Source organism: Pseudopodoces humilis, chromosome 7 (assembly GCF_049639895.1).
Source record: "Pseudopodoces humilis isolate 2021_Gansu_Grassland_sample_001 chromosome 7, ASM4963989v1, whole genome shotgun sequence".
Lineage (NCBI taxonomy): Eukaryota > Metazoa > Chordata > Aves > Passeriformes > Paridae > Pseudopodoces > Pseudopodoces humilis.
In genome coordinates this window covers 46725389-46738923 of record NC_142206.1, presented here as the reverse complement: position 1 = coordinate 46738923, position 13535 = coordinate 46725389, and the positions used below count along the sequence as shown (strand labels likewise).

The following is a 13535-nucleotide window of genomic DNA, read 5'->3' as shown; positions in this document are numbered from 1 at the left end:
TTGATTTAAGGCTTGATCTTATGATACACTTGTCTAGTGAAATGTTTGAGGAAGTAAATTGTTCTTTAATTGAAGTACAAGTTTTGCATTCCTTTTTATCCATAACTCAATTTTTTTAACCTTTACTATCAATATGATTTAAATCAAATTAGTAAAACTTTATTAAGATTAAATGAATCTACACCTCTAGCTGTCAATTCTTAGAAAGGTGTTTCATGCACATACCTTAGTTTCATATACTAGAGCGAAATAATAAACATTTAGAACTGAAAACGACTATTCACTAGACTCCATTTGAAAATGAGAGTTGAAAATTGTAATATAGTTTCTTGTAAATTCCTCTTACTAGAACATTAAAGAAAGATTGTCACAAATAAATAGCTAGAAATATATTGATAGTTTTGTGATTTCTTGATATTAATTGTTAATAATTAAGGTTTTGAAACTTATATTAAAGTTATTGACTTATAATTTGGAAAAATTTGAAATAATAAATGAAATAAAATGTGAACATTTATTATAAATATTATAAGATAATTCTTTAAGTCCAGGTACCTTTTTACTAAAATGCACTTTAGATCCCGTTAGAAATATTTTTTTTAAAAAAAGAGGGGAAACCCTGTGATAGTTGCCTAAAAATAAATACATAGTAGGGGGTAGTTTGGGAGATAAACATAATTAGAAGGCCATAAAAGCTTCTTGTATGAAAGAAAATTAAAAGCTTGATATTATATTCTCATAAGAGTTAAAAAGGAGCAAGCCCAGTAGTTCTGAAGAATGCTGTGTAGCAGATAGTGCAGAAGGGGCACATGTCCACTATAGTGCAATGTTGAAGCGAGGATTTCATAGCTAAGATACAATTACAGTCTTTTGTTTTGGCTTTTTCTTTTTTATAAATTCTTATAAGTTTTTTTTAAGTTCTACATCCATACTCAGCATATCTGTTGGGGCCAGAAAGATCCTTTTTTCCTTAGTTTTCAGCAGAAAATATGAATAATTAGTTTAAAATCTTATTTTATTTACTTTCTGTAACAGTGGAAATGTCTCCTCCTTAACATGATGTAAAGCTACTTTATAAATCAACTGGGCTTCACACCCTCCCTGAGGGGGGAAAAATCCAAACTTGTTTGTTACAAGATTTCCATGTCTTATTATGTAACTCTGTGTAAGTCACTTCAATTTAGTTTTGGAATTAAAGTGTTTCAGAGGCTTCTGGATTTTGGGGAAAACCAGCATCTGTCCTGTTTTTGTACTTGGCTAAACTTGGTGTGAGAGCTACCTGCCAGTTTAGTTTTTAGAGGTTTTAGAATTGGAGCCTCAGTGCAATATTTAGTACAGTTCTTCATGCTGTCAGAGTATATAGCTATATGAATTTAGACTGAATCAAGTATAGACATGCAGCTGCCTTTTTCTGATAGATTTCCAGAAAACAAAGTTGGGAGTTAATTCCAGTTTTTATCTTGGTTTTAAACCATATGGAACGAACAAAATGTTGTATCCATGTGAGTACCATCAATTCTATACAGAACTTGTCACACAAGGTTAACTAATACTTGAAAAAAATAGCTAAAGAATCTGAACTGTCAGGTGGAGTCTATACTGAAGTAACCAGGATTTTTTTTCCATTGTGTCAGTAATGCATTTGATCTCTCACCAGGAATTTGAAGGCTGGTTGTTTCATTGGGCTGTGGTTAGTGTTACAACCTGGATAGAATTAAGCTTGTTGTGCCACTCCTGTGGCAGCTCTGGTTTGCATCTGTCACAGTCCTTAGAACAATTCAATGGCAATTCAATGCTTACCTTGTACTAAGTTAGCAGTCCTGGCTAGAAATTTTTAAAGTATTTGTTTCTGTTACCTTTTTCTATGTGCTGAAGTTTTTTTAGAAGAAGGAAGCAATTGTAAAATGTGGGTTATTTATACTATATTAAATCTTTTTCATTTTCTTACTAGTCTGGATAAATAATCCTTCTCACGTTGTTTGATTCCACTAATAGCCCTTTCCAAAGAGAGGACTGGAGAACAGAAAGGTGGAGAGAGATCATAATGTGTGTAATTTGTATATATGCTTTCTCCTTCAAAGTATTGACTTAGAATAGGATTGGACCCCTTTTGTGGATTTGTGTTTTATACCAACAAATCTATAAAAACAGTATTCAAGAAAATACTGAGTAAGATTTTGTGGGGCATGTTCCTTGCTCTGTGTATGTAGACCTCAAATACAATAATGGGGGCTGTGAGGTTGCAAACCAATGGCTGTAATGTACACTACTATCATAAACAGCTCTACATCTAAAATATGTTTGTGTTACAGTGGAGCTCTGTTGTAATAATTTTTTTTTTTCCTCTCCCTTACTGTGGGAAAATCCTTGTGTCATAGCCTGCAAAGAATGAAAGTGTGGTTTCCATGAGGGAATCTATGTAGAAATAATCTCCTACAGTAAGTTTTGCCATCAAGGTTTCCCTTGCGAAGGGAAAATTGTCCATAGTTGATTATTTCCCCTAATACCTGTTTTCTGAATTGCTTTTCTTTGTGTCAGTCTGCCTTGTTGCTCATCAGAGTATTTCATAAGTGTCTACAAGGGTTCTGTTTGTAGACATCGTTTGTACTTCTTGCTTTTCATATTGCTAAATAACTAAAAGGCTGAATTTGTGGAAAAAAAAAAAAGTCTTTATAATTTAGGAATAGCTGAGGCTTATTTTATGGTTTTGCTGCTTATTTAAAAGTGGGTCTTGTTAATTTTTCAGTCCTCTAAGAAAGAAACTGAGTATTGTACAGCATGATGAAATACTAGTGAATTACAATTAAGGAAAAACATCTGACAGTAGAATGTGTTACTAAATAGCTTACAATGTACCTAATAATATTCCAATAAGAAAATAAAATTCTCAGAAAGTGAAATTTTAAGGTTCTGTGTTCTATTTTTTAGACTACATAAATGGAGGAGAATTGTTTACTCATCTTTCACACAGAGAGAGATTCTCAGAAAATGAGGTGCAAATATACATTGGAGAAATCGTTTTGGCACTTGAACATCTCCACAAGGTAAAATAACTTGATTTTGGTGCTGATTTTGAGGTCTTAACAGCTGTATTCTTTTTGTATCATATAAACTTAGTGAGGGGAACTATTGGTTTAGATTCTTTTAAATTGTAAGTAACTTTATTTAGCAATGGGACATTAGTTGTATAATTAGAAATAGTCCCCAATGAAGTGTCTCCCCTGCATCAGATTAAGGCCACAAATTTTTGTCTGCAGGCTGAAGAGTAGTGTTATTTACAAATGATTTGTTCATTTTTAGTAATCCATGTGAAATCGTGTATGTCACTAAAACTAATTTGTAGTGAACATGAACAAGTTTTGGGTTGTATTGTTCAGTTATCCTTCTTTCTACACAATTGAGTAGTAGCATTCTAGCACAACTGTAGACATAAAAAGTGTTACAGTTCTCAGAAGTAATAAGTAGATTTGTAGATTACTACAAAACATGCATGTATGTATGGTCTATCTCTAGACCATATAACAGAAGCATCCATTTTCATTCTTAATGAAAGCAGAACTGAGTTTTGCACTCAACAGCAAGTATTTGGTTACTTTTAGATTCAAGGAACACAGTATGTCCTTCAAAAGAAAGCACAGTGTAATTTCTGAAATTTTTAGTGTAATCTTAAAGTTATTTCTTCAAAAGCTTTTAAAAATGGTCTTTTTTGAGGTGCAACTTTCATGTGTCAGATTACCTTAATGTGAATTTTGGTGGCTTTATATTTAAAAACATTCAGCAACATCTTGATGTGGTTACACTATGTGGAAATACTTCTTCTTATATTCTGTTTGCAGTTGGGGATTATATATAGAGATATAAAACTCGAGAATATTCTCCTCGATTCTGATGGCCATGTGGTGCTGACAGACTTTGGTTTAAGTAAGGAGTTTCTTACTGATGAGGTGAGTATTTGGCTCTCCAGTAAGTGTGGACAGAATTGAGCAAGATGACAAAGTCTCATTGAAATCCAAAGCACATTTGAGAAGGGTGGAAAACCTGCATTCCAGACTCCTACATCATAGAACAAAATCTAGTTGTCTTTGTTGCTAGGTTTTGAGCTTCCAGTTTATTGGTTTTAGGCCTGCCAGTGTTGTCATAGATCTTTGTTCTAGTTTTTCCCAAAAAGCTTTCACACTTTTTTCTGCTGCCCTTGACATGAAAAGGGAAAGACCTGCTTAAGTCTGAAAAGTCACTTACGTTTTCATTTTCAGACGCTTTTTTAAAAAATACAACTTGACTGTGCTTATTCTTTGCAATGACTAGGCAAATGGTATGCTATGACTCTTCTTTATGCTAATAATAATTAATGTATTATTATCTTGTCTTTTTCTCATGTCTTTGTGTCACTTTTAATAAGCTTAATTGCAAGCTTTTAGGATAAAAGCTTATCTCTTACTAAGTAAGTACATAGTACCTAACACAGTGATGTCTGACTATTGATGTTAGCTGTTAATTATTTGTAAGGTACAGTTCTATCTCCAAATAGGTTTTTTAGATTTCAGAGTCAAAACTGTGCAGGATTTTACTTCTGAGAAAATTTTAAAATAGATGTTTTTTTGGTTTTCACATTAGCTATCACAGGTATTGAAATCTGGGACTGCAGATCTAAAAGTCTTTGTTAGAAGCAGCTGAAGGATTTTGTAAAAATAGATAGCTGGTAGTTTCCTCTAGAGTATTTGCGTTTCAAATGGTAGGATTTAGGAGGGACCATTTTCAATGGTATTAAATTTTACTTTCTGAAGCAGGGGGGTAGTAGAGATAATGTCAGTATATTCCTTCTAAGTTACAGCACAAAACCAAGAGGAGGTTAAACTGGTATGAGAAGGGATTAGCAGCTAATTGCCACACCAGTGCCAGAGAGTAAGTACAGAGAGATGCAGCTTTCATCAGGAAAGAATGATAGTAAAAGGTGTGGCTAGGGAGACTGGGACCTGTTAGAGCTGTAAGAACCGTGCTAGACACAAGAGACAAAGTCCAAGTGCTGGTATTACTGCACTGAGAGGTGAGAAAAGGAACAGCCTCTGAGCCAAAGTTGAATGAAGCCTAGATCTTCACTGTTTTAAGAATGTTACAATGAATCAGAACCTTAATGTCTCAAACCAGTTTTTTTTTTGAGAAGTACGTATCATATGTGCTCATCTTCAGCACATCATTTACAAACAGTGCAAGGAGAGTGGAAGACTTGGATAGGCATCAGAGATACGTGTTTGCTTTCTCCACACTCTGAATTGGATTCCTCTTTCTCCGGTCATTAAATAAAGCCATCTTGCTCATTTAATGTTGGCTCTTCTGACTAATCCATTCTGGTTTTAGTGTAGACCTTGGGAATGTGTTAATTTAATTATATTTTTTCTTTTATTCTCTTTCACATTTTATATTTGTCTTCCTTGTAATAAAATCCCAACATTTCTCATGTTTCTTTTAACAAGAAAGTAATTCCAATTGACTTTGTTTGCTTTCAAAATCTAAGAAATGGTTTGCATTTGACAAAAGTTTTCATGTGTGCTATTATAATTTAGCTACTGAACTTAAACATGATTAAAATTACCCCTCTACACATAGAAATGGACATTTCATATTGTATTTTCTGTAGATAATCAAGCTACTACTAGAGCATTTAAAATTCTTTACAATTGATACTTACACTTCTGAACCAATGTACTTACAACAGGTAGAATTTGCCTGTATAGCTGTTTTCATGCTCTCTAGGGTAGCACTTTATTTAAAAATTACAGAACTGTGTAAGTCAGATAAAGGTGTAGCATTTGCAATTTAGTCAGAATAGTGTACTTTCCTTTCTCTCCCTTTCTTCACATGTCTTTCCTGGTCCACCTGCTTCTTGTAAGAACTTTGCCATTAGAAATGCATACTTAAGCAAGTGGAATTTATTCTAGTAACCCCTTCTTTGGAGTGACTATCTGAAACAAGTTATATTTAGGTTATTAAAAACATAAAAATTATCATAGTAAAGGTATGTACTATATTATTAGAGAGAAATTATTTACCATATATTTATGAATTTTGGATAGTTTTGTAGTTAGTGATTCTTGCTAAAAAACATAATGATTCAATGTTTTCATTATCTCTGCTATAATCTGATGACTGTTAAAGATTTCCATGTACTTGGGCACCTAATGAATCAAACAGCGATACGATAATTGCAGCAGATTGACTGTTCTACAGTGGAGAGGTGGGAAGCTGCTTTTCCTTAAGCACTCTTTGAGTGAAAGAATCAAATGCCTGTGACTGTAGGATAACAGAATCCTATTGATTTCTGCCATGCAGCTACTGAAGCATATGTGAAGAGTGCATTGTCAAATATTCTGTGTTTTACAGTTACTATGTGAAAGTAGCATGCAAGAATTAAACATCCAAGTTAAAGCAGTGCAGCTTTAAGAGCTTTAAAGTATTTTATGGTACTGCTTTGCTAAAATCTGAAATTTGTCTTTTAGAACTAAATCAACAGTGGTGTTGCCTTTGTTTTTCTTTAAAATGAAGCAATATGCTTTTATTTATATGCAAAGAGAAGAAATAACCTGACTAGCATAAAATAGTTCAGTAAAAAGGATTTCTCCTAGGGTAAGTCAGTATCACAAGGTATTTAAGTATGAAATTAGTTCTGATACAAACTATTCAAAAGCTCATGAGGACCCACAGTTTTACTAGGCTAACCACAGAATGGAATTAGGTAAGAGATTAAGAGATGGGAAGAGGTTTAGTGTTACTTTTTACGGTATTTGTATTCTTAACCCTGTGATGAATTTAAGGCTAGTGTGTACGATTTTTAAATCTCAACTGAGCTGTAAACAAAATTGGGGTAAAAAAAGACAATTTTATCCTTATGTTTTCGTGTGTCTCAGTCTAGTGTTTGTCTACCTGGGTTTCAAACTACATTTGCACATTACATCAATATAAGTTATTATTCGGGACATGGAGGATTGGTAGAACTAGAAACTTCTACAGCACTGTTTGTGCTGATTTCACAAATTAAATCACTTCAGGTGCTTGTTTGTTTGTTTGTTTGTTGGTGGTTTTTTTGTGTGTGTGGTTTGTTTTTTTGTTGTTGTCGTTGCTTTGGGGTTTTTTTGGTTTGGTTTGTTTTGCTTTTGTTTTTTTTTCCAAGTCTTGTAATACATTTATCTTTAAAAACCCCAGAACTCCTAAGTTGTTGTTTTGGTTTTTTTTTTCCATCATATTTCTTGTGTGTTACCTTTATCTCGTGGACTTGTAGCTTAGGCATATTTTTATCTTTTTATCTCACTAATAGCTCCACTTCTATGCTGGAATTGTTTTGATTTGGTCAATGTCAGTTTAATCTAGTCATCAGGTTTGGTCTTAATTTTGATGTGTATTGATAAAGTGCTATTTCATTTTTTAAAATCCTTCTTTCCCCTCACATTGCCTTTAGTTTTGTAACTACACTAAAAATCATATTTTAGTAAACACAAAGAACTTTTTGTCTTAAGAAAAATATTAACACTTGCATTGAATTACTGTAAAAAATTATCTATTTGACCATGCATAATAATTAATGATTTTCTTCTTAATTAAATCCAGTAAAGTACACTTTCTTCCAGAGTGTAGTGAAGTGCTCAATTCTTCTGCATTGATACACATATTTTGCACTAGCTTAAGTTTTTTCTGAAGCTTTTTTGTTTGCTTAACAAAAGCAAAGAAGTTAGATAGTAAATACTGAATGTTGTCAGTCTTGAAACAGTGTGTCTGTGAGCATACAAATGCCTTAGTAATAAATATAAAAATGGATATTCAGCATGAGGCACGATTGAATTGAAACCTAAGACAGCTGAATGGATGTCTGTGATGTTTAGAATGAATAGTTCGTATACATTGTTGTTTCTTCATCTGAAAATCACTTGATGAGAGTTGCAAATTTAGTTATAACTCAAATGCCTTTTGCTGTTGAATTGTTTGTTTTCGTTTATTTGATATTAGAGTAAACATTTTTTTCTGGAAAGAAAAGTGAAGATTTTAAAGGACATTTCATTGGAGGAAAAATGATTAAATGGAGGCTAGTCTGCTGTGGGTTTTGATAGATGAACTAGGAAGAGATTTGTATGCATTCTTAGTAGTGCAGTTTAAAGGTAGTCCAAAACAGAAGTGACTACAACTTGACTCATTTAGTGCTTCAGGAACTGTCATCTCAAGTGAGTGACATAGTAGATTAGCTATGCATTTAACTTTAAAAGATCCTTTATAGTTGTCCAATTAAAGTGATAATGTCTTATCATTGCAATTAGACAGTGTATTCCCCAACACTGATCATTCTCTTGCAAAAATCAGTAAAATTGTCCATACTTCAGATGACTTCCTATATATGCTTGTTTTAGTTAAAGGATTGTTCAGTGATGTAAACATAACAAACACAATTATACGAAGTAGATTTACATTTCAACGATAAAAAAGCAAGAGTAAACTGAATAGTGAAATTAGTCCATAGAAGTTAATATTGGTTATATAGATCTGGCTGGATAACCAGTTTGGTAAAAAGAAATGAAACAATGGCAAAAATTTTTTGCTTTGTTTGGGATGCTTCAGTTGGCTCAGGTTTAACTGTCCTGAAATTGAATATTAAGAACATACAGAACACTCTAAAGGCACATCACTGAGCTGGACTAATTTAATTGCAGAACCAGATGATCAATGATCAGTTGACTGAGCCTTTGCCCAAAAAGGTTTCCCTTTCCAGTCCTTATCACAAAGAAGATAGTGCTTTTCCAGCAAGGACCAGTAATGCAGCAGATGAGAGCATAAAATAGTTTCTATCCAGACTTTGATGCCAAAACATTAAAGTGCTGTTAAGAATTTTTGCAAAATATATCATGATTTCTTACAATGACTGCTTTAAGTATACTGTTTGCCTGTTGTAAAATACCATTAAAAAAAAATAATCCTGTTTTGAGGAGAAACAACAATCTCTGTGTTCAGTCTTCTATTGGATATTAGGTTGCTAGTCAACTCATAAAAACTCTGATTCTGTTTTACTTTCTGAGGGCAGATGCTCTCATTATCATTAATCCATTTTTCTCATAGATTTTTTTTTCCTTTGGAATAACTGTGAATACCTTACTTCCATGAAACTTGGGCAGCCAAAGGAAAAAAATGTGAAAAGCTAAAGTGACCAGAGATTCACAGCCAAATGGAAATGAATTTAGCACCAGATGTATTGCAGTTGAGCAAAATTGTCCACTCCTACTCCTTCACCTTTTACATCTGGATCTCTCTGAAACTATAAATATTTAATTGATTTAATTATATTCTGTATGATTTTCTTCATTAAAAAAATAACTGTTGAAGGCTTGTGGTGGCAGCTAGCAAAACTCCTCCCAGAATTAGTACTCTTCCATACCTTATAATTTTGCTTATTTTTGAAGAAATACTATTTTTTCAAGTTTTGGTTTGTGTACTGTTCTTCCTTGGTACTACTGCCTCTCCTCAAAAAGACAATGCTTTAGAAAACAAGTCTTCCAAAAATTGGAATTTTGAGAAGAACCTAGTACAAAATGTTCATCTAAGTTGACAGTGGTACATACTTGTATTCCTCCCACACAGTAATACGTTGTTTCTGGATTTTTCTTGTCTGCAGAATTAAGATTTTTGTTTTCTTTACTCTTAGTTATTTGCTTTAAAATCCATTATCAGGAAGTGGTTTAAATAATTCCTTATAGAATTGCAAAAGCAAACATAGCTGTCATGAAAATCTGTAAAAAGGGTTCTTGAATCTCCACTTGACATTAGAGGAGGGTGTGGCTTTCCACTGGCTTTTGTTCTGGGGTCACAGAGGAAGAGGTTGCTTGGTTAACACAGGCCAAGGTTTAGCTGCCCTTGCTGTCCCCTTTAATTGCCTGTTCTGATGGCATCTGCTGCCAGGCAAATCTCATTCTTGCTTTAAAAATTCAGTAGCATTTTACCATGTGTGTTTTGGAACCAGAAATCATTCGTCTAACGGCAAGAGGCATAGTAACCAATATGGTATTTTGAATTATAACTGTCTTCTTCAAGTTGGAACAGCCACCAGGATAGGATGTTCGATTGATTTCACATGACCCTATACTTTTAAAAAAATTCTTCATACAATGACATTGCAAATTAGTGGACCTTTGATCAGCCCTATGGCAACTGTTCTTGCTCTAGTCTAAACTTATGTTTTTATATTACAGCCTCCATTATGATTTTGTTATATGCAGCAGAGCAGTCTAACTAGTGTACCACTGAACTATTTTTTTCTTTTTGTTCTTCCTCATTTGTCTCCTGCAAAGGTCATAGTTTTGGTTGTGAATAGAAGTTTACAGCTAGAAAAGTAACAGCTTCTTCTTCAGCTAAGAGATTTTTTTGGTTGAAGTTATACTTTCTGAAATGGACAGCTTAATTAGTCAGTGTTAAATCTGGGTATTGTCACCAAGAAGTTTCCCAAAATAATTGAAACTTTAAAAATAAAAAAATTTAGTAACTAGTCAGTAGGTATGGTAAGGACCTTGTTGAAGCAAGATTTCCCTCCCCCCATTTTAAATCTATATCATGTCTTTGAACTGAGAGAGGTCTTTCTGCCAATTTTCATATGTCTTCCTAAATTAAGACTGTAATTACTGTTATTCTGGGCAATTAAAATGACAGTGAAGGATGTTACAGGTATAATTTCTACTGAAATGGGTTTTTTCCTTGTTGCATTTTTATTTTTGAGGTAAATATCTATGCTAGAATGATCTCTAAGGCTCACTGAAGATACAGGTCCCGTTTCTGCCAAGAATTCAGACTTTTCAGTCTTTACTTGTGATTTTTCTGAAATGCAAAATCCATTCAACAGGGCAGCTTGTTAGGAGAACCTCTATGTGGCCTTTATATATTCCAAGTAAATTTTCAATTATGATAGCATTCTTTTGATTTATCTTATGGTCCTGGTTTTCTTATTAAGTGCTTACCTAGAGAACTAGTACTTGATCAGTAGCTTACAGTGAGTTTGCTGATAGCTAATATATGAGATACTCTATGTGGTACCGCTGAGCTCTTCTACTGCTTAAATTCTTCAGTCCTGTAAGCTGTTCATAGAGGAACTGTGGTTCTTGACTAGTTTGTCAGGAAGCAGCAGGACGGGGAGACTGCTTCCTGCATTAGTGTGAGCTGTGTGACCATGACAAGTATGGATTCATGTGCTCACTGACCAGTGGTGGAAGATCATCAGAGGGAGTTTAGTGCTAGAAAAACCAGCTTGGGCACCAGTCCAGTGGTTAACAGAAAAGTTTGTTGTAAAGAGAGGCTTGAGGACAAGTCAGGATTTGATTTTGGTGGATCAGTATCAGTGGGATACCCAGCCAAGTACAGACATACCTACAGCACAGCTCTGATGCAAGGTTCAAGAATGGGAGCCTGAACTTCTGCTCCCAGCTGAAAGTGAAGGAGCCCCTGACAAGGTTCCACACAGGTTACTCAGCTGCATTTTTGTCAGAGTTGGTCTTAAGCAGAGGTGCCTTAACCCCTAGGATTGGTGAAAGAGGTTGTAGAGCCTGTTGATAAGCTGAGGGCCCTGACATTGATATCCTGGGAAAGTTTTCACTATTTATGTTTGTAGCAAAGCTGTAAGTTACGGCTTTCAGGACTGCTTACATACACTCACACCTGTACAAAATAGGAGCAATGATGATACTGATTTCTGTATTCTAGAAATTTTGGTATGTCTTTTCATTTCTAATGGGTGCTGTTTGAAATACTACTGACAGAGCCCAGAGAGGGCCTAATGAATGCAGCCTGGAACTTTGAAGTACCTTTAAGAAACGAAGAAAGACAACTTAGGACTTGAAGCATTTGTTCAAGGTATAAGCAATTAAGGCAGGTAGGTTTACTCTGGTGTGTTTCCCTGGATTAATCAAATGAAGAGCAACCGTGAGAGTTCTCTGCTGCAGTACAAACGCTGGCATCTGTTCAGGTCTAGAAATTATCTACCACTTTAGCCATTTGTGGAGAATAAGAAATGGATTTTATGTTGCTGTTGAAAGGACAAAAAAAATTATTTAATCTGATAACCTGTGAAACACTTTGGGTGGGCCTATAAACCCAATTAAGTCTTACTTCTGAATACAGTCACATTATATATACTTTATGACATTTTCTGTCTGAATTTGCTTATTTCTTAACAAATTACTTATTTCCTTGTAAAAATAGTAGAACTTTACCCTATCTTACCATCTGTTCTATTAGCAAGGTATTCCCATTAGAGAATACTTGCACTGTGTCCTAGTTTACGGCAAATTAGGAAGGAAAACTCTAAATGGGGATTTCCCCAGGGAAATGCCCCTCCTCACTAACTGGTCTGGGAAAAGGGAAAAAAAAATTCTTTGGAGAGAAGTGGGAAAAGCTGTTTATTTAACAGAAATTGAGTAATATTAAATAATAAAACTTCTTGCTGTTTGATGGGATGGTAAATCTAGGAAGAAAAAAGTCTTTTTCATGTGGTGTAGCTCGGCTCGCTCAGGTTCTTATCAGTCCCTCTGGCACTGGAAAGTGCCGAGGCCCGGGCCCCGGTGGGCCACAGGTGTGAGCTCCCGGGGTTTGGCTGGGTGTTCAGTCTAGAGCAGGCTTGCACAGATTCAAGAAAATTGGAAACAAAAAGGTCCAGGGAACTCTTCTGCCTCAGCTAGCTAAAACTAACTAAAAGCCAGAGAGAAGCTCTGTCCCGCTGTCTGTCTGTGCTGTAGGCACCACAGTCTAGGCGCGAGATGTGTGGGAGTGATGTTTTTCTTTAACACACTGTGCGCTTCTTCTTTCCTTTCTCTTGCTCTCAAAGCCAGTTTTAAAGGTGCAGAACTTAATATATAACATAAACCAGATGATTGGGGATACCAGTATCATAAAGTCACCCCAGGACATTCTACCATTTATCCTCATATCGTTAACTTATTATCAAAATTAATATATATACATTTTAACTCTACAACACATACATTATATACAGACAAGGGTATTTATTCATGATCTTTACTCAACTATCAGATCTCCCTGAGGTACACATTGTGTTGTTCCATCTTTTCGCATTATCTACCATGTGTAACTCGGTCTTTGAGCAAAAACAACTTCACAAATGTGTTTGTCTGTACTCAAAGTAGAATTGATCTAAACTGTCTTTCTTAACAAACTTCTGAGATGTACTGCTGGGACTTTGTCTCCGTCTACTATATGCAGGGGCTCGGATTGGGCTGGGCCTGCTCGATTGGTGGAACTTCGGGTATTAACTATCCAGGTGGCTTTTGCTAGATGCTGCTCTCAATTTTTGAAAGATCCCTCACCCAACGCTTTCAAGGTAGTCTTTAACAGTCTATTGTACTTCTCTACTTTTCCCACAGCAGGTGCATGGTAGGGGATATGGTACACCCACTCAATGCCATGTTCTCTAGCCCAGCTGCTTATAAGGTTATTCTTGAAATGAGTCTCATTGTTTGACTCAATCTTTTCAGGGGTGCTATGTTTCTAAAGGACCTGCTTTT

General features: G+C 34.9%; 1 protein-coding gene across 1 annotated transcript in view; it reads left to right on the top strand.

Annotated features, from left to right (window-relative positions):
* The window catches only part of RPS6KA5 (ribosomal protein S6 kinase A5), an 85615-nt gene that overhangs the window by 22969 nt on the left and 49111 nt on the right, over positions 1 to 13535 (top strand). Inside the window, exons 4-5 of the mRNA XM_005520192.3 lie at positions 2929 to 3044; positions 3837 to 3944. Coding sequence (XP_005520249.1) covers positions 2929 to 3044; positions 3837 to 3944 — 224 coding nt within the window. The remainder of the gene's footprint in view (positions 1 to 2928; positions 3045 to 3836; positions 3945 to 13535) is intronic.